At 46.9% G+C, this 21,648-nt stretch overlaps 1 protein-coding gene across 1 annotated transcript in view; it reads right to left on the reverse strand.

The window, feature by feature from the left end:
- Positions 1-21,648, reverse strand: part of PPIL4 (peptidylprolyl isomerase like 4) — a 215,606-nt gene that overhangs the window by 123,156 nt on the left and 70,802 nt on the right. The window contains exon 8 of the mRNA XM_069235276.1: positions 14,086-14,210. Coding sequence (XP_069091377.1) covers positions 14,086-14,210 — 125 coding nt within the window. The remainder of the gene's footprint in view (positions 1-14,085; positions 14,211-21,648) is intronic.

Below are 21,648 nucleotides of genomic sequence, written 5' to 3' on the forward strand. Positions count from 1 at the left end.
TAGCTCTGGTGGAATGAGCTCTAATACCATCAGGAGGATCCTTCTTTGCCAAAGAGTAACACATTTTAATGCAAAGAACAACCCACCTGGAGAGTGTTCTCTTGTGGACTGCCTTTCCTCTCCTCTTTCTCACGTATCCGATGAAAAGCTGATCTTCCAGCCTGAAATCCTTTGTCCTGTCTATGTAAAAGCTTAGCGCCCTCTTTGGGTCCAAATGGTGTAGTCTCTCTTCTTCCTTTGAAGGATGAGGCGGAGGATAGAACATGGACAGAGTTATTGTCTGGGCCAAATGAAAGGGTGAAACAACCTTTGGAAGGAAAGCAGCCTTGGTCCTCAACACCACCTTATCCCCATAAAAAGTTGTATAAGGGGGTTTTACCGATAAAGCCTGCAACTCACTCACTCTCCTTGCAGATGTTATAGCAACCAGGAAAACTGTTTTAAGAACTAACAATCTTAAGGGGCAAGAATGCATAGGCTCAAAAGGGGACCCCATAAGGAAAGTTAGGACCAAGGACAAATCCCATTGAGGCATAACGAAAGGAGTTGGAGGGAATTTATTCATAAAGGCCTTCAAGAATCTAAGTACTATAGGGGATTTAAATAACGAAGGCTGGTTTGGTTTCAAATGAAGGCTGACAAAGCAGACAAGTAACCCTTAACTGTAGCCACCGCACAACCCCTCTGTGCTAAAGACAAAGCAAAAGATAAAACGTCTGACAAATGAGCACGTAAGGGATCAATCTGTCTCTCTCCACACCATACCACAAATTTAGACCACCTATTAGCGTAGATAGATTTAGTGGAGTGTCGCCTGGCCGCTAAGATAACATCCACTACCTCAGGTGGGAGAGAAAAGGAACTCAGGTTGCCCGTTCAATCTCCAGGCATGAAGGTGCAGACTCTGGAGGTTGGGGTGTAAAACCTGCCCCTGCGACTGCGAGAGGAGGTCTGCCCCTGAGAGGGAGACGGAGCGGAGGGCACAGTGAGAGTTGGAGAAGGTCGGAATACCACACACTCCTTGGCCAATCCGGAGCAATTAAGATTACTTGGGCCTGGTCTTGGCGTATCTTCCTCAATACTCGAGGAATCAAAGGTATGGGGGGGGAAACATGTAAAGCAACTGGTCGCACCAGTTCCTCTGAAACGCGCCCCTAACGCTCCTTGCACCGGATCCTGGAGGCTGCAGAATAACGGGCAGTGCGAGTTCTCCCAGGTGGCAAACAGATCTATCCGAGGAAACCCCCACATCTGGAAGATTAACCGGACTTGATCTGGATGGAGACGCCACTCGTGGTCGGCGGAGAAATGGCGACTGAGATTGTCCGCACGTACATTCAAGACTCCAGCCAGATGATTTGCTACCAAGCAAATCTGATGGTCCTTTGCCCAGGACCATAGTCGAAGAGCTTCTCTGCAGAGAAGGTACGACCCCACTCCTCCCTGTTTGTTTATATACCACATCGCGGTAGTGTTGTCCGTCAGGACCTGAACCGACTGACCGCGAAGGGATGGGAGGAAGGCCTTTAGAGCCAGACGTACAGCCCGTAACTCTAACAGATTGATATGAAACATCTGTTCCTCTGGAGACCAAAGCCCTTTGATCTCCAGGTCCCCCAGATGAGCTCCCCACCCTAGAGTGGAAGCATCCGTTATGGCCGTGGTCACTGGTGGAGGCTGCGTGAACGGCCTTCCCTGGGAAAGATTGTCGTCCGTAATCCACCACTTCAAATCCGTGGCAGCATCTCTGGAGACCTTGACAGAACCTTCGAGATCCCCTTTGTGTTGAGACCACTGCCTTCGGAGGCACCACTGAAGAGCCCTCATGTGCCAGCGAGCATGCGTGACCAACAGTATGCAGGAGGCAAACAGACCGAGCAGACTTAGGACCTCAAGGACTGGAATGACCGCTCCACTTTGAAACATTGGAACCAACGCCTGAATGTCTTGCATCCGCTGAGGCAGAGGAAAGGCTCGATTCAATGTTGTATCCAGTACTGCCCCTATGAACAGGAGGCGCTGAGAGGGCTCTAGGTGAGATTTGGGCACGTTCACCAAAAAGCCCAGGTCGAACAACAACTGGGTTGTCGACTGCAGATGATGCAACACAAGCGCCGGGGACTTGGCTTTGATCAACCAGTCGTCCAGGTAAGGGAATACTGCTATCCCCTTCCTTCTGAGCTCTGCCGCAACCACCGACATCACTTTTGTGAAGACTCGAGGTGCTGAAGTAAGACCAAACGGGAGGACCGCAAACTGATAGTGCTGCGACCCTACCATAAACCGGAGATACTTCCTGTGCGACTTGAGTATCGGGATATGAAAATAAGCATCCTGCAAGTCGACAGACCCCATCCAATCTCCCTTGTTCAACGCCAAAAGCACCTGAGCTAGGGTCAGCATCTTGAACTTTTCCTGTTTGAGGAACCAATTCAAAATCCTCAGGTCCAGGATTGGTCTCAACCGACCATCCTTCTTGGGAATCAGGAAGTACCTTGAATAACAATCTTGACCCTTTTCCTGCTCTGGAACCAACTCCACCGCACCCTTTAAAAGGAGGACTTGAACCTCCTGTTCTAACAACAGGAGGTGTTCTTCTGAACAATAAGATGGGCGGGGCGGGAAGGGGGGCGGAAACTCCCGAAAGGGAAGGGTGTAGCCTTTTCTCACACTGCTGGTAACCCAGGCGTCTGATGTGATGACCTCCCACTTGTGAAGAAAATACAGTAACCTTACCCCTACAGGAGAGGAGCGAGTGGGAATTGGTGGAAGCCTAAGGCTGCTTCCCCTGCTGCACCCCTCCAGAGGAAGAGGAAGAGGCAGAGTGCTGTTGAGAGGCTCCCCTGGTACGGACTCTACCCCTCCCTCTAAAAGATCTATAGGTGAGAGAAGAGGTAGGCTGCTGGAATTTCCCCCGAAAGGAAGAGGAGGATGAGCCACGACCAAATCCTCGAAACCTCCTAAAAAATCTGGAGGAGGCAGAAGAAGTGGCTTGTAATCCTAACGACTTGGCCGTGGCCCTGCTCTCCTTAAACCTCTCCAAGGCCGAATCTTCCTTGGCACCAAAGAGCTTGTCTCCATCAAAAGGGAGGTCCAGCTGGGTCGACTGCACATCTGATGAAAACCCTGCGTTACGAAGCCAAGCCTGTCTTCTCGTAACTACAGCCGTGCCCATTGCTCTAGCCACAGAGTCAGTTGTATCCAACCCAGATTGGATAACCTGGGTTGCAGCAGCTTGAGCGTCCGACAAGATTCAGCAGCCCTTGAGGAACCTCTGTATGCGTAGATGTTATTTCGTCCATCAGAGCATAAATGTACCTCCCTAAAATACACGTAGCATTGGTGGACTTTAATGCCATGCTACATGACGAGAACACCTGTTTGGATTGCATGTCCATCTTCTTGGAGTCTCTGTCCGATGGCACTGATGGAAAAGACCCAGGCGCAGACCTTGCCGAGCAGGAAGCCTGGACCACCAAGCTTTCAGGCGTTGGGTGTCTTGTAAGAAAGCCAGGGTCAGCCGGTGCAGCCCGATACCTCCTGGCCACAGATCTATTGACGGCCGAAGACGACACCGGCTTCTTCCAGACCTCCAACACAGGTTCTAACAGCGCCTCGTTGAACGGCAAAAGAGGTTCTGCGATGTGGAGGCCGGATGCAACACCTGTCAGCAGATTCTGCCCTGCCTCAGTCACCGGCAAAGGCAGTTCCAGACAGTTTACTGCCTTCTTTATAACCGCATGAAAAGTGGCCGCCTCTTCAGTATACTCCCCCGGAGATGACAAGTCCCACTCAGGGGAAGTATCAAGGCCACTAGCGGTGTCCAGCCCATGAAGACCCTCCTTCCTCCAGGTTCTGCTGATACTCTTGTTCTTCCAGGAGACTGAGAGCACGTCTCCTCGAGTGCAGCCTCTCCTCAATCTCGGCGTCGACATGGCGTCAGCAGATGTCGAAGAACGACGCCGATCACCGGATCCGTCCGACGCCGGGTCGAAAGGCGCCACAGGTAGCTTCGGCGCCGAACCAGGAGTCGGATGGAGGGAAGACTGCTTCGGAGTCGCAGAAGCCCTAGACGGCGTCACTGGCCGAAACACCGAAGCCGCTGGAGTCGAAACTCCCGGAGCCGAAGTCTCTGGAGCCACCGGAGCCGACACCGGCGCCGAGCCCACATTCCCCAGGGGGAGAAGGGCATGAAGGGTGCTGGTCGCAGCGGAGCCGGAGCACCCAAGTTAAACGCCAAAGGACCCGAAGGCCCAGCCGGGGCGCCACCTGGAGCCATCTGCTGAAAGATGGAAAACATCGCATTTAAAAATGCGGTATTATCGGCTCCAGGGGCCGGAAAAGCCGGATACTGGGGTGCCTGGATCGAAGGCGAAACCAACGCCGGCCTCGACGTCTGCAGCGTAGGAGAGAACATTTGAGGCTGTGGAACCTCAAATTCTGAAGGCGGTTGGCCCGAAGATCCGGGCAAAGTCGGCGAGGCTGGAGAAGGCAACGGCGTCGACGGATGGGGAGTGACTGTGGGACTGACCTCCCAAGTCTTCCGACGCCGAGATGACGGCGACCTTGATCGAGACCTCTCTTTACTCGACCGGCGCCATGATTCTCGACGGCGCCGGGAGTCTCGATGACGCTGATGAGACTTCGGTGAGGAGGATTTTCGATGGTGCCTCTTCTCCTTTTTCCTCGACTTCGCCATAAAAAGTTTCGCCTCACGCTCCTTCAGGGCTTTCGGATTCATATGCTGATATGAATCACACCTGGCCACATCATGATCGGAACTTAGACACCACAAACAGTCAGTATGTGGGTCAGTTACCGACATTTTGCCCCCACACTCACAACAGGGCTTAAAACCTGACTTCCTCTGAGACATAGTAACCTCAGAGAAAAAACACAGCCAAAAAACACACTAACTGCCGAACAGCAACAGTAGCTCCCTCGAAGATAACCGTTTCGAATGGCACAGAAAAAAGGGAACTGACGTCGGTACGTCGGCGAGGACCTCTTATTGCCTGTATGACGTCAGACGGCGTCGCATGGGCAAATGTGACGTCCTCGTCGACGTGCAGAAGCTAGGAAGAAGATTTCCGTTGAATGCTGGCGCAATGGGAGTATTCGTTAGGTGAGGAATCCACAGGTAGTTGTATCCATCAGAAATACTTCAGCTTAACGATAATGACATCGCACTGCTTGATTTCCTGCTATCAATTGCGATCAAAGTTATCCTCTCAGAATGGAAATCCTTCTATTGTGTCTCCTTTCACACATGGTGGGCATGGATGACATATATTAGAGGTGCACACAATCTAAGTGAAACAACATCTCACTCCCCGGATCTCTAATACAATTTGGCGCACGTTAGAACAATTCATAGAACATGATGAGAACGCTCCCACCCAAACAGACATTCAGAGTACACCTCCACCCCCTTAGGGGATTAACCCTCATGCTCATTATGTTTCTCACTGCAACTCCCTCCCTCTCCCTTCCTCAGTCCCCTACACCCTACCCCCCTTTGGTGGTTACCTCCTCCCCTTATGATCTAGTTATTGGCAATACACAAAAATATTAGTTGTGTGGTCTGATGCTCCAGGTTACACAAGACACAAAAGAACAGGCCCGAGATCTTATATGTCCACCTGTAATAAAGAACTGGTTATTTACTATATAATTTAGTGGTGTAACATATATAGAGAGACTGGCATATCTTTTTGCAAATGAATGTTTATATCACTGTATGGTAATTATGTACCTTGGATGTTTAATTCTCTATGTACCTATTTTTTGCCACAAACATCCAACTAAAAATCATTTGAACAAAAGAAAACCCCGTCTCTATGACAGTATCCTGTGGGGTTCATGTGAGAGATGAAAGTGGCTGAACTACCAAAGCCTCGGCCATTGGGAGTTGTCGAAATCAAACTCATTCTGTTTTGTAGAAGGTTGATGCTATGCTCAATTTTGGTGTTCGAGAAATCACAGCTGAAAGAGAATAATGAATGAAAATCACATTTTGCAGGGATCCTGTTTTGTAATACTTGGATGCGCAGTCCAACCATTTGCTTTTTTTCTGAAGTTACAGTCTGGAAAGAGAATGCCTACTTAGATCAAAGATTTGATTTATCACATCATTGCCGACAGCCTACCAGTGATATTCTTCTTGATTTCTGTTCAAGGCACTTGCCTGCTGATTCTCAACATCTGGTAGGTGCATAGTGGTATGTATGTTCTTTGCTAACAGCCAATGCCATATCATCTGAATTGACATTGCTACCCATCTTATTCTTCCATACTCACTGTGGAAGCACACTTTTGCACTGTCCATTTGTAACCGGATTTATCTGCTGGTCAAAGACAAAAGTAATGATGATAGCTAAGTGGAGAATTTGGAGTTTCAATTTATCAATCTGGTAAGAACATAGTCTTGGATCTTGTCCATTGTACTTACAAGTACTCCACGCAGTTGCCCAACCCTAGATGGAAAGGTTTGCCGAAAAGAAGCACTAATCATCAAGCTCTATAATTTTGTCACACCTTGAAGTATAGAAACACTGCCTTCTAACATCACGGAGTACTTATTTAATTGATCTTCCAGAAAATCTTGAAGGGGCCTCGAAAGCATAAAGGCATGAGGCACTACTGCTACGCAAGACACCACTGAGCCCAGGTGATGATATCTGATGAGCTGTTGAATGCTTTGTTGTTAGCAAGTTTGGTACAACTCTTATCAACAGGTAAATAACGACTTCACCCATGTAGGAAGTTGGCTCTGTATGCACTATTTCAAAGTAAGGAATAGTATGCACAGAGTCCAAGGGTTCCCCTTAGAGGTAAGATAGTGGCAAAAAGAGAGAATACTAATGCTCTATTTTGTGGTAGTGTGGTCGAGCAGTAGGCTTATCAAAGGAGTAGTGTTAAGCATTTGTTGTACATACACACAGGCAATAAATGAGGAACACACACTCCGAGACAATTCCAAGCCAATAGGTTTTTGTATAGAAAAATATCTTTTCTTAGTTTATTTTAAGAACCACAGGTTCAAATTCTACATGGAATATCTCCTTTGAAAGGTATTGCAGGTAAGTATTTTAGGAACTTTGAATAATTACAATAGCATATATACTTTTTACATAAAACAGATTTAGCTGTTTTAAAAGTGGGGACAGTGCAATTTTCACAGTTCCTGGAGGAGGTAAAGTAATGTTAGTTTTTGCAGGTAAGTAAACCACCTACGGGGTTCAGATTGGGGTCCAAGGTAGCCCACCGTTGGGGGTTCAGAGCAACCCCAAAGTTAACACACCAGCAGCTCAGGGCCGGTCAGGTGCAGAGTTCAAAGTGGTGCCCAAAACGCATAGGCTTCAATGGAGAGAAGGGGGTGCCCCGGTTCCGGTCTGCCAGCAGGTAAGTACCCGCGTCTTCGGAGGGCAGACCAGGGGGGTTTTGTAGGGCACCGGGGGGGACACAAGTCCACACAAAAAGTACACCCTCAGCAGCGCAGGGGCGGCCGGGTGCAGTGTGCAAACAGGCGTCGGGTTTCCAATGGGAGTCAATGGGAGACCAAGGGGTCTCTTCAGCGGTGCAGGCAGGCAAGGGGGGGGGCTCCTCTGGGTAGCCACCACCTGGGCAAGGGAGAGGGCCTCCTGGGGGTCACTCCTGCACTGGAGTTCCGATCCTTCAGGTGCTGGGGGCTGCGGGTGCAGGGTCTTTTCCAGCCGTTGGGATTTTAGAGTCAGGCAGTCGTGGTCAGGGGGAGCCTTGGGATTCCCTCTGCAGGCGTCGCTGTGGGGGCTCAGGGGGGACAACTTTGGTTACTCACGGTCTCGGAGCCGCCGGAGGTTCACCCCATGAGGTGTTGGTTCTCCACCAGTCGAGCCGGGGTCGCCGGGTGCAGTGTTGCAAGTCTCACGCTACTTGCGGGGATTGCAGGGGTCTTTAAATCTGCTCCTCTGAAACAAAGTTGCAGTCTTTTTGGAACAGGGCCGCTGTCCTCGGGAGTTTCTTGTTCCTCTTGAAGCAGGGCAGTCCTCTGAGGATTCAGAGGTCGCTGGTCCTGGGGAAAGCGTCGCTGGAGCAGGTTTCTTTAGAAGGCAGGAGACAGGCCGGTAGGACTGGGGCCAAAGCAGTTGGTGTCTTCTTTCTTCTTCTGCAGGGGTTTTTCAGCTCAGCAGTCCTCTTCTTCGTTAAGTTGCAGGAATCTAAATTCTTAGGTTCAGGGGAGCCCTTAAATACTAAATTTTAAGGGCGTATTTAGGTCTGGGGGGTTAGTAGCCAATGGCTACTAGCCCTGAGGGTGGGTACACCCTCTTTGTGCCTCCTCCCAAGGGGAGGGGGTCACATTCCTATCCCTATTGGGGGAATCCTCCATCAGCAAGATGGAGGATTTCTAAAAGTTAGAGTCACTTCAGCTCAGGACACCTTAGGGGCTGTCCTGACTGGCCAGTGACTCCTCCTTGTTATTCTCATTATTTCCTCCGGCCTTGCTGCCAAAAGTGGGGCCGTGACCGGAGGGGGCGGGCAACTCCACTAGCTGGAGTGTCCTGCGGTGCTGGAACAAAGGGGGTGAGCCTTTGAGGCTCACCGCCAAGTGTTACAGCTCCTGCCTGGGGGAGGTGTTAGCATCTCCACCCAGTGCAGGCTTTGTTACTGGCCTCAGAGTGACAAATGCACTCTCCCCATGGGGCCAGCAACATGTCTCGAGTGTGGCAGGCTGCTAGAACCAGTCAGCCTACACAGGTAGTTGGTTAAAGTTTCAGGGGGCACCTCTAAGGTGCCCTCTGGGGTGTATTTTACAATAAAATGTACACTGGCATCAGTGTGCATTTATTGTGCTGAGAAGTTTGATACCAAACTTTCCAGTTTTCAGTGTAGCCATTATGGTGCTGTGGAGTTCGTGTTTGACAGACTCCCAGACCATATACTCTTATGGCTACCCTGCACTTACAATGTCTAAGGTTTGGCGTAGACACTGTAGGGGCACAGTGCTCATGCACTGGTGCCCTCACCTATGGTATAGTGCACCCTGCCTTAGGGCTGTAAGGCCTGCTAGAGGGGTGACTTATCTATACTGCATAGGCAGTGTGAGGTTGGCATGGCACCCTGAGGGGAGTGCCATGTCGACTTACTTGTTTTGTCCTCACCAGCACAGACAAGCTGACAAGCAGTGTGTCTGTGCTGAGTGAGTGGTCCCCAGGGTAGCATAAGATATGCTGCAGCCCTGAGAAACCTTCCCTGGCATCAGGGCCCTTGGTACCAGGGGTACCAGTTACAAGGGACTTACCTGGGTGCCAGGGTGTGCCAATTGTGGATACAAAAGTACAGGTTAGGGAAAGACCACTGGTGCTGGGGCCTGGTTAGCAGGCCTCAGCACACTTTCAATTCAAAACATAGCATCAGCAAAGGCAAAAAGTCAGGGGGCAACCATGCCAAGGAGGCATTTCCTTACAATCCACTTTTAGGAGACTTGAATCCAGAAGAGCAGCTAGTGTTGCATCTACTGAGTTGATGTAGACTGCAATTTCTTGTAACGGAAACGCAGAAACTATCTGATTATCACTTTGACTGGCATCTGAAAAGTTTGGTATACTTTGTTAGGCGGCTGCTACTTCTACTCCTTACTTGATTTCAGTCTTTTTCAAGAAGAATCTGGAGGAAATGACACTGTTCTAGTTTATTAAGTCTTTAGGTGTTCTCTTTAGGGAGTTCTCACTTCTTTGATGAGGTACCAATGAAGACAATTGTTTAGTCTAAAGGAGTACCCATTCTTCACAAAATAGAGCGCTCAACTGTTGCTTGTGATGCTTTGCCAATATTGAAGGTGCGTGGCTAAGCTTTCATCTACAACAGTGAGAAAAGGTGAGGGCATAGTTAGGAAGTTATTGTCCAAAGGAATAAGGTAGTTTTGCAGTGATCACAAGGAATGTTCCTTTACTGAATTGTCTACACAGATTAAACAGAGACATCTTACCTCCTTGGTGAAATCTCATCTCTGTACTGAGACTTAAAGTAATCTCTGCTTCAATAGCCACCAAAGTCTAAGCGTTCACCTATACATAACACATTCTGTGAATGAACAGAGCAGGTGAGCCCAACAGTGGGAAGCGCAGGATCTTGTTGATGCGAGCTCTTACTCCTTTGGGACAGGGCCATTAAGATCTGTATATGTATTAGTTGTGATAATAGCTGTATGCTGAAATATCTACTACATCAACGGCTGCACTGATGATTTAATTAGATACTGTTTTCCCCCTCACTGATTAACTCCAAAAAATTGTCTGTTCTCACAAGGTAGCTTGTCTAAGAAGGGATTGTGATGATCTAAAGACCTTCCAAGTGCTGCAGAACTTAATACCTTCAGGACTGTACTTTGCTTCCACCAAACCATTTTGTGAGCAGCTTATATTTTTGAGCTTCTTTTTTTAAACAGAAGATGAACTGGAATGCTAAGATCATTGGTTCGAGGATTTAGTATTGGAAAGAGTAGGTAAGAGCCCCACCACAGGTTGAAAAAAAGCCTGGGACCTAATGATTAATAGTCATTTTGGAGTTTTGTGTTGCAGTGCAGAATATTGGCGATTACGTTACCTGTGGAGTCTTAAATGGGATGCTGAGCTTAACTGCCGACACCTGGGTTGGCTAGTGTAGCGCTCATGGAGGAGTTAGTCCCAGATTATTTTGGGGGAACATACAGAGGTAACCCTAGTGTCCCGGGGGATACAGACATGGTGCCAAAAGTCCACCTGCCTGCCAATTCTTCCAAGTATAGGCAGTGGGTCACTTATGCTTGAGACAGAAGCCAGCATGACAACTGTCAAGTGTCAGCTGATGTCAGCAGAACAGGTCCTACCGAACACATTTCACCAAATTATAGTCACCGACAATTGTGAGAGTCATCTACCGGTGGCTCTGGTTCCCTTTTAATAGGGGTGGGGAGAGGGAGGGGGCGGTCTCTGGTACTCTAAGTAGCTCTGAGCCCTGCCATGCCTGTAGATTGTTAGGCAATGACCTGGAGCACACTACCTGGAGGGAGGTAGAGCTCAGGTCTCACTTGCAAATGATGGGATTGCGTGAGTGGGTCTGTATGACCACAGGATCAATGGCTGCTCGGGAGGGGAGTCAAGGGTGTCTGCAGCCTGGAAGAATGGCCCAGGCAGCTGCCAAGGAGAGGGGCAAGAGTGTGGGAAACTGGTCCCTGACGTTCCTGCGGTGGAGGTTGACGGGGTCACTGAGGAGCCAACCGGGAAGGACACTGCCGCCCTAGGTGACCTACCCGAGTTTCCTGGCTGGTAAGTTGAGTGTGGGCCCACCAGTGAGGAATTCTGCAAAGCGCAAAGTGTGTCCCACTCTTGAGATGACAAGCCTCCGTCCACGCAGTAGGTGGGAGAATGATCTCCTATATACCGAGCCTAAGGCTTCAGGTGCTGGGCCAAAACACAGGTGCTGGTGGTCCCCCAGTGTTCCCAGTCCTTCCTACTCGGTTTGGCTCATGACATACTCCTGGCAGAACGTTTAGGGCAAGACAAGACCTTCACCAGGCTTGCCACCCACTTTTATTGGCCCCAAATGAAGACAGCCTCAGATGCATTCTGCAGGTCCTGTCCTGCTTGCCAGGCCAGTGGGAAGTCAGAGGAAAAAGCCAAAAGCTCCCCTGATACCACTTCCCATCAGTGTCATCCCCTTTGAAAGGGTGAACTAGTAAACAGGATCATCCTGGTATTGGTACACCATGCCACTCTGGTGGAGATTCAGCCTGGCAACAAAGTATGGGTCATGAAGCCCGCAGAGCCCAGAGCTCTCTAGGACCACTGGCATGGCCCAAACAGGACACTGCCAAGTATTTATAAAAAGGGTAATTTAAAATACTTAAAAAGATTTGAAATGACAGATTATTTTATGTAACTAAGGAAAAATGAAAGCAACTTGTCTAGATAGACAAACTGAGCTCACTGAGACCTGGAACGTTCTGCCATTTTAAGGCAGTGGGCTGATGCAAGTCTTCCACAAGGCAGAACCCCAGGCAGATGAAAGATGATTAATCTCTCTGCGCTCCTTTATGAGGAGACCTGAACTCTGGGCTCCCCCTGCACCAGCTGTTTTAGCTTCAGTCCAAATGGCTGTAGTGCCTTGCATCTTACCACCCGCAGGCCTCCAAATCTTGTCTCTCCAATAGATGACTTGCTTCTCTTTAGCACAGTGGTGGTATGTGGAGGAGTTAAGATAGCATCTTGGAGACTTCCTTCTGGATGCTAGCTCTCACCCTGTCTGACAAACTGTACATTTTGTTCTTTACAGGGAGACTGTCTCCCATGTCAGTATCATTGACGCACAGATGTGAGAGTCCAGGGGTGAGTGAGAACAGAGAGGCGAACTGTCCCAGCAACTGGTAACAGGCACCTTGCTGCTCTGAGGTCAGTATTGCAGAGAGGTTGAACCAATCCACTGACCAAATCATTTTCCTGTGCAGACAGGAGGTTCACTCTCCATCTCCACACCCTCATCTGTCACAAGGAGCATGCTCACTTCAGAGCTCTCACAGGGAGGCTTGAGTCTATTGACTTGGAGCACCCTTGGAGGGTTATACTATTGCCAGAGTGAAGAAAAAGTATGGCTAGGCATAACTCCTGCTTTGGTTAAATAACTTAGGAGTTTTCTCTTCAAAACTATGTTTCAGGAACACGTGTAGAGGCAGAGATATTCAATATACTTCAGTTTAATCAATAAAGGTTCTACAATTAGGAAATGAATGTGTCTGTAGCTACGTTGCAAAGCCCAGTGCATTATTAGCACACCAAAGTGGTAACCGTGCAATTTCACATATCTAAGGCACAATATTAGATCATCAAATCCCTGTGCGCCACCACTACAGACAGCCACAGCCGGCAGCATGGAGTCAGAGGGATTAATTAGGACATGGACTGATGTAAGGACTTTAACAAGCAAACGGTGCAGTAGGTTCTCTTTATGAAGAAGGTCACTAGCGTTCGGAGCTTTCTGACATTCTCTTCAATGGGAAAAAGATTTGTATTTACGAGCGGAAACCCTCGCTCTTATAAAGGAGATCTGCTTCTGGTGCCCCAACAGGTGTTTTTCCTCAAACTGATGGCCAGACACATCCATGGAACATCTGTGGCTAGCCACTGTGGAGTGGTAGCTCTTTCTTGCTCTATGGATCCTGCTGTAACAGCCAGTAGGGAAGATATTGGAAGAAGTGGCTTTTGCCACCTGGGGTAGGCTGCAATGAGGAGCTAAGCATGGAGTAAAAATACTAGTGGACAACTTCAGGCCAAATTGAAGTCCTTTGAATTGGCAACAGGAATGATGATGCACTTGCAGTATTTCAAATGAATGTTGACTTGCGAATCAGCATATTATAGATATTTCACCTGCTGTAGCATGGTCAGAAAATTGCTTCTTCTCCCCCCAAAGAGGGCACTTCACCAAAAGGGATGGCATTCGTGGAGAGAAAAAAGTTTCCTTTGCCGAAATAGATGAAAACCAACAAAAGTACCAACATTCTCCAAAGATTTTCAGCTGAACTGACTGTCAACGATAGGGCACAATGGTTGAATCAAGGAATGTGGCCTCCATTGTTTTTATTTTTCCATAAAAACGTTTTGCAAAATATTTTTTGGTCCTAATTTCAAGTGAAGTAAAATGTGCCTGTCTTTTTTTTTTTTTTTTCTTTTTTTAAGAGATATTAATTGAATTTGACCAATGTTACCGATAGATTGGCTACTAAATTATACAACTTTCTTCAGATTTTGTTTTTCTTCTTTATGTATACATTAAAAGTAATCAGATCCTACATGTGGATGGGACTGTTCAGCCCTTACGGCTAGTAGTGAAGACTCATTGAAGGAGAAATGCTATTTCCACCATACTGTTTTGGATGTCAGGCCAAAGAGGGAAAGAAACAATGATGGTGCTATGTTGGCACAATATTTATTGGTCTTCATTTGTTTAACTCTTTCATTGATTGCTCTTACAATGTATAAATAGGTCATAACATGCATTGACATTCATATAGAAACTGTGGTAGTAATATGGTTACTACAAAGCACTTCAAATAAAGTACCAAATATCAACCTTTTTATGGTGCCAAATCGAGAGAAGATTATTTCTAGGTCCTCATCTGTTGTCACTGGATTCAGTTTACAGACAAACAGAACATTTTCAGGTGGCTTAACATCTGCATCAGGCAAATCACCAACCTAAAAAAGTGATAGAGGCAACATTTATCATTTAAGATAGTAAAACAAAGTTCAACAGTCTGTGTGAAGATGTAAAATGAAATTTCCTGTTAAAAGTACTAAGGCAAACAATTTCAAGGCCATAGAAACAAATATTTAACGGAAGAAAAGTATAGTTAATTTATGTACAAAAAAACCCTACAGTATTGTGGATTACAGAATGCCATTGTTTCTTAACTGCCGCTAAATCTATTAGGAACTCCGTTGACCCTATAGATGGACGGTCTCCAGAATGCTGCCTTCTATTGTGGTTTCAGACGTCTCAATAGCATGTTCATTGCTGTTGTAATTAAGCCCATTCACCTTGTATACTAGTCATACTCTTCCATCTTTATTTTGACTTTTACAAGTATCAGTCAGGGAATTGTGTACTTGCATCCTTTGTCAAAAGAAAGAGCTTAAGACTGGTCAACTGCTTTCCCAATGAAAGTTCTTCCTTGATTTGATTAAAGATACATCTGTTTGTTTTTCTGGCTGCCCCAGGTATTCAGAGAACTTTCCTTGAATACCACACATTAAAGGTCTATGGTCTTCCTGTTTCCTCACTACCCAGCTTTCACAAACATTCAGTGTCAAGGAGAATGCAGTGTTTTTTTTTTTTTTTACGATTCTGACTGTCGTTTTTGTGGCCATGTCATGACTGCTAAAACATTTATAGATGGTCATCTCACAAGACAGATGCTATCCACCACTTCTAGGTCCTCTCACCAAATGTAAAGAAGGTTACTGGACTTGTTATCATCTTGATCTTTTTCAAAATTTACTCTAGTTTCAATTCTTTGCTCTTTGATTTTCATTATGAGGGTTCTCAGGTCTATTTATTTACCAGTTCAGCTGTGAAAGTTGTGTCATCACTGTGAACATTTTTATTGTTTCTTCTGTCCACACTCACCTTCCAGATGAGCTTCTTTCATTATTTTTCAGCCATACAGGTTTAATGGGGAGGGTGAACGAATGCAGTCTTATCTAACTCCTTTGCCAATATAAAACTAGTCTATTTAAAAATGTTCTTTCTGACAGCACTTTCCTGTCAGTTGTACAGGGCACGCAGGAGAACATGATGTTTGGAAAAGTGGTGCAAAGGATGCAGTTTCTTCTGACAGAGATCCTTCTAGCACAATGAACGCCCCATAACACATTAATAGTTGTGCACTGATAATGTGGCATTGTGCATCGAACAGGAGACTTTCTCAAGAGTGATCACTCAAGGACTGGAGCACAAAAGGACCCAAATCAACTGAACTAATTAAAAACACAATACCCTGCAGCTGAGGTGTGCCTCCGTACTAGCAGCATAGCTGAATTGTGACAGTCCTGAAAAACAGCTGTGGCGTAAGGTTCTACACAATACAGCCTGTCGGAATAATTCTCTTTGGTGCACTTCCCATTATACCGACTGCCTTAGTAAGGATATAAATAGGTATTTTTTGTTGCTATACCATAAACGTTGGAATGCAGTAACATCCCTTGCATGATTCCGGAGGCCATGCACCCCTGCTGTGAGATCATGACAGAAATCTTATTTTGGCACAAATAATCATTCTGCATGTGTACTTGAGGTAATCTGACTAACTAGAACCGATTGCCAGAATGGAAATCCTTGGTTAATGAAGGCACAATCATCAAACTGTGCAGGACTATAGACCACTTGCTGGGCAGCTGAGAACTCACAAAGCCCTCGTCAGTAGCAGACTTGACTACGGCAACGCACTCTACACAGGCATCCCAACAAAAGACATCAAACGACTCCAGCGTATCCAAAATGCATCCGCCCGCCTGATCCTCGACATACCCCGCCGATGTCACATCTCCCCTCACCTGAAGGACCTCCACTGGCTCCCCGTGGACAAGAGGATCACCTTTAAACTCCTCACCCACGCTCACAAGGCTCTACACAACACCGGACCTACCTACCTCAACTCCAGACTCAACTTTTACGCCCCCACTCGTCAACTCCGCTCTGCCAATCTCGCCCTCGCCATCGTCCCCAGGATCCAGCGCAAGACCTCCGGCGGCAGATCCTTCTCCTTCCTCGCCGCCAAGACCTGGAACTCTCTCCCCACCTCACTACGCCAGACCCAGGACCTCCTCACCTTCAGGAGACTCCTCAAGACCTGGCTTTTCGACCGCTAACAGCTCACCCCCCCCCCCCCCCCCCAGCGCCTCGAAACCCTGACGGGTACATAGTGCGCTTTATAAATGTAATGATTGATTGATTGAAAGGTGGAAGCAGGAAGGTTATAGTGACAAGTTTGGCCTTTTTATCTGACCTAGACTGGGAAATAAGAGGATTGCCCCTTTCCTACATGTTTAAATTTGTTTGCCATCCCCCTGCAGCTGGCTCCTTTGCTCATCCATATGGATATGGATTTCGTATGTGTGCCTTTCTACATATGAGGTTGTATGTGTGTAGTTTGTGTAACACAGGTAGTCAAGTGCCACACTGCAATCCATTCTGTAGTGATACGCAAGATGAGGGTAGGAGAGAACCTAGACACCATACATGAATTGCAGAACTACTCTGAGACAATGCAGGGATCCTTTGCAGTGGATAAATCTTTTGGTGTGATGGAGAGGAGACAAAGTGCCCCTTTAAAGCTTAGGGAGTTTCCCCTGCCCTCTGATCACTGAAGGGGCTACACTACACAGGTTAGCAGGAAGTTAAGTGGAGCAGTTGCCCTTTCTTTTGTACTCTTGTCTTGAGTTTCTCTGGATAGGAACCTCCCAACTGCACCCCAGATACCTGCTAGCCACCTTTTAACAAATATTTTGGCTTGACCAGTCCGAGTGTAAAAAGCAAAAAGGTAGAACTGCTGAGAACTGGTCTCGGGGCTGACAGCTGGAATGCACAACTACTGTCTGCAGCTTAAAGATGGACAGTAACTCAACCACCCAAGGTAATACTTTTTCTCTAACAGCAGTTGTGGGTCTCACACCAGTGTCTACAGAAAACGAAAATGAGTTACTTACCAGTAACTTCAGTTCTCAAGTATTGGTATCTTTCATAGATTCACATTCTTGAAACATCCCCGTAGAAGTGGGAGTCCCACAATAAATTAACACAGCACAATATATCTTTAACATAGGTCTTAATGGCAATGAACGGTCATTTTAATAACATATCCATGTCCTTTTTCAAAAAAGGACCAAACTTGACTTATGACCAATCTGGCAACAACACTCCCAATAGAGACTGATTCCCTCAGATGTTCAAGCACAAGTGGGAATGGTTATCCCTAGATATAAGGGGAGCCTCTCAGGGGAGGAGGGTGAGTCGCATGTGCATCTCTGAAAGATACCAATACTGGAGAACTGAAAATACAGGTAAGTAACTAATTTTCTTCTCCAGTATTGGATCTTTCACATGCTTAAATCAGATTAGAAAGCAGTAAGTTTAATATTGGTCTATGGTGTATTAGCGGATGGTGGGTCTTAATATTTTTAAGGTGACATGCATACAGAAATATAAACATGTATACCCATGCATATAATAAACTATATATCTATATATGGAAAATATCAGCAGCGGAACATGCCACGAACAGATGTACACTGGGTAAGTGACATTTTTCGTTCGATGGCATGTGTAGCTGCAGATACACATGCTGTGCATAGACTACAAAGCAGTAATCCTCCTCAATGCGGTGGTCAGCATGTGGGAGTTGAAGGCATTTGAAATAATGTTCTTAGTACAGCCTGTCCTACTTTGGCTTGTTGTGTTGCTAACACATCTACACAGTAGTGTTTGGTAAACGTATGAGGTGCAGACCAAGTGGCTGCCTTACAAATCTCTGTCATTGGTATGTTACCTAGAAAGGCCACTGTTGCTCCTTTCTTTCTAGTGGAGTGTGCCTTTGGTGTAATGAGTAACTCTTTTAGCTTTGAGGTAACAGGTTTGTATGCATTTGACTATCCATCTGGCTATGCCTTGTTTGGATATGGGGTTACCAGCATAGGGTTTTTGGAAAGCAACGAACAATTGCTTAGTTTTATGAAATGGTTTTGTTCTTTCTGTATAGTACATTAGTGCTCCTTTTATATCTAATGTATGCAGTGCTCTTTCTGCTACTGAGTCCGGCTGTGGGAAGAAGACTGGGAGTTCCACAGTTTGGTTTAAATGAAACAGTGAAATGACTTTTGGTAGAAATTTTGGATTAGTGCAGAGAACCACTTTATGTTTGTGTACTTGTATAAATGGTTCTTCGATAGTGAACGCCTGTATTTCACTAACTCTTCGTAGTGATGTGATGGCTATTAGAAATGCTACCTTCCGGGTTAAGAATTGGATTTGGCAAGAATGCATGGGTTCAAAAGGTGGGCCTATGAGTCGTGTAAGTACAACATTAAGATTCCACAAGGGCACTGATGGAGTTCTTGGAGGTATGATCCTTTTCAGTCCTTCCATAAAGGCTTTAATAACTGGTATTCTAAAAAGTGACCATGTATGTTTAATCTGCAGGTAAGCAGAGATTGCAGTGAGATGAATTTTGATTGAGGAAAAAGAGAGATTTTGCTTTTTGTAGGTGTAGTAAATAACTCAAATGTTTTGTATGGAGGCATCTAACAGTGTGATTTGGTTTGCTTGGCAGTAGAAAACAAACCTTTTACATTTATTAGCACAACAATGCCTTGTTGTTGGTTTCCTTGCCTGTTTAATGACTTCCATACACTCATTAGAAAGGTTTAGATAGCCAAACTCTTAAGACTTCAGGAGCCAGAATGCTAGGTTGAGCAATGCTGGATTGGGGTGTCTGATCTGTTTGTGTTAACAGATCTGGTCTGTTTGGGAGTTTGATGTGAGGTACTACTGAGAGGTCCAACAGTGTGGTGTACCACGGTTGGCGAGCCCACGTTGGTGCTATACCTATTAGTTTGAGTTTGTTTTGACTCAGTTTGTTGACTAGAAAAGGAATGAGTGGGAGAAGAGGAAAAGCGTAGGAAAATATCCCTGACCAATTGATCCATAGAGCATTGACCTTGGACTGAGGGTGTGGGTATCTGGATGCAAAGTTTTGGCATTTTGCGTTTTGTTTTGTTGCGAACAGATCTATGTCTGGTGTCCCCCAGTGGTGGAAGTATTTTTGTAGTATCTGGGGGTTTATTTCCCACTCGTGAGTTTGCTGGTAATCTCGACTGAGATTGTCGGCTAGCTGACTGTGAATGCCTGGTATATATTGCGCTATGAGGCGAATGTTGTTGTGAACTGCCCAATGCCAAATTGTTTGTGCCAGGAGGCATAGTTGTGACGAGTGTGTCCCCCCGTTTGTTTAGATAGTACATCGTTGTCATATTGTCTGTCTTGACATGAATGTGTTTGTGGACTAGAAGGGGTTGAAAGGCTTTTAGTGCTAGGGAGACCGCTAGCAGTTCTAAGTGATTTATGTGTAGGTGTCTTTGTTGATTGTCCCACTGTCCTTGTATATTGTGACTGTTGAGGTGTGCTCCCCACCCAATCATTGAAGCATCTGTTGTGAGAATGGCGTGAGGCACCGGGTCTTGAAATGGCCGCCCTTTGTTGAAATTTACAGGGTTCCACCACTGAAGCGAAAAGTGTGTCTGGCGGTCTATCAACAGTAGATCCTGAAGTTGACCCTGTGCTTGCGTCCATTGTTTTGCTAGGCACTGCTATAAGGGCTGCATGTGTAGCCGTGTGTTTGGAACAATAGCGATGCATGACGCCATCATGCCTAGGAGTTTCATGACAAATCTGACTGTGTACTTTGTGATTTAGTTGTATGTTTGACAACATAGTTTGAAATGATTGAACTCTCTGTGGGCTTGGAGTGGCAATTGCTCTGTGTAGGAAGTTGGCTCTGTATGCACTATTTCAAAGTAAGGAATAGTATGCACAGAGTCCAAGGGTTCCCCTTAGAGGTAAGGATAGTGGCAAAAAGAGATAATACTAATGCTCTATTTTGTGGTAGTGTGGTCGAGCAGTAGGCTTATCAAAGGAGTAGTGTTAAGCATTTGTTGTACACACACAGGCAATAAATGAGGAACACACACTCAAAGACAATTCCAGGCCAATAGGTTTTTGTATAGAAAAATATATTTTCTTAGTTTATTTTAAGAACCACAGGTTCAAAATTTACATGTAATACTTTAAATGAATGGTATTGCAGGTAGGTACTTTAGGAACTTTGAATTAGCAAAATAGCATATACAGTTTTCACATAAATCACATATAGCTATTTCAAAACTAGACAGTGCAATTTTCAACAGTTCCTAGGGGGAGTAAGAGTTTGTTAGTTTTTTGCAGGTAAGTAAACCACCTACGGGGTTCAAGTTTGGGTCCAAGGTAGCCCACCGTTGGGGGTTCAGAGCAACCCCAAAGTTACCACACCAGCAGCTCTGGGCCGGTCAGGTGCAGAGGTCAAAGTGGTGCCCAAAACGCATAGGCTTCAATGGAGAAGGGGGTGCCCCGGTTCCAGTCTGCCAGCAGGTAAGTACCCGCGTCTTCGGGGTTTTGTAGGGCACCAGGGAGGTGGGAGGGGGGGGGGGGGGGAAACACAAGTCCACCCAGAAAGTACACCCTCAGCAGCGCGGGGCGGCCAGGTGCAGTGTGCAAACACGCGTCAGGTTTGTAATTGAAATCAATGGGAGACCAAGGGGATCTCTTCAGCAATGCAGGCAGGCAAGGGGGGGGCTCCTCGGGGTAGCCACCACCTGGGCAAGGGAGAGGGCCTCCTGGGGGTCCCTCCTGCACTGGAGTTCGGATCCTTCAGGTCCTGGGGACTGCGGGTACAGAGTCTTTACCAGGCGTCGGGATCTGAGGAGCAGGCAGTCGCGGTCAGGGGGAGCCTCGGGATTCACTCTGCAGGCGTCGCTGTGGGGGCAACTCTGGCTCGCAGTCGCCGGGGAGTCCTCCCTGAAGTGATTCTTCTCCACAAGTCGAGACGGGGGCGCTGGGTGCAGAGTGTCAAGTCTCACGCTTCCGGCGGGAAACGCAAGTTGTTTCAAAGTTGCTGCTTTGTTTCAAAGTTGCAGTCTTTGGTGAACAGGGCCGCTGTCCTCAGGAGTTCTTGGTCCTTCTAGATGCAGGGCAGTCCTCTGAGGCTTCAGAGGTCGCTGGTCCCTGGGGAGAGCGTCGCTGGAGCAGTGTCTTTAAAAGTGGGGAGACAGGCCGGTAGAGCTGGGGCCAAAGCAGTTGGTGTCTCCGTCTTCTCTGCAGGGTTTTTCAGCTTAGTAGTCCTCTTCTTCTTAGGTTGCAGGAATCTGAGTTCCTAGGTTCTGGGGAGCCCTTAAATACTAAATTTAAGGGCGTGTTTAGGTCTGGGGGGTTAGTAGCCAATGGCTACTAGCCCTGAGGGTGGGTACACCCTCTTTGTGCCTCCTCCCTGAGGGGAGGGGGGCACATCCCTAATCCTATTGGGGGAATCCTCCATCTGCAAGATGGAGG

The sequence above is a fragment of the Pleurodeles waltl genome, chromosome 5 (assembly GCF_031143425.1).
Source record: "Pleurodeles waltl isolate 20211129_DDA chromosome 5, aPleWal1.hap1.20221129, whole genome shotgun sequence".
Taxonomy (NCBI): Eukaryota; Metazoa; Chordata; class Amphibia; order Caudata; family Salamandridae; genus Pleurodeles; species Pleurodeles waltl.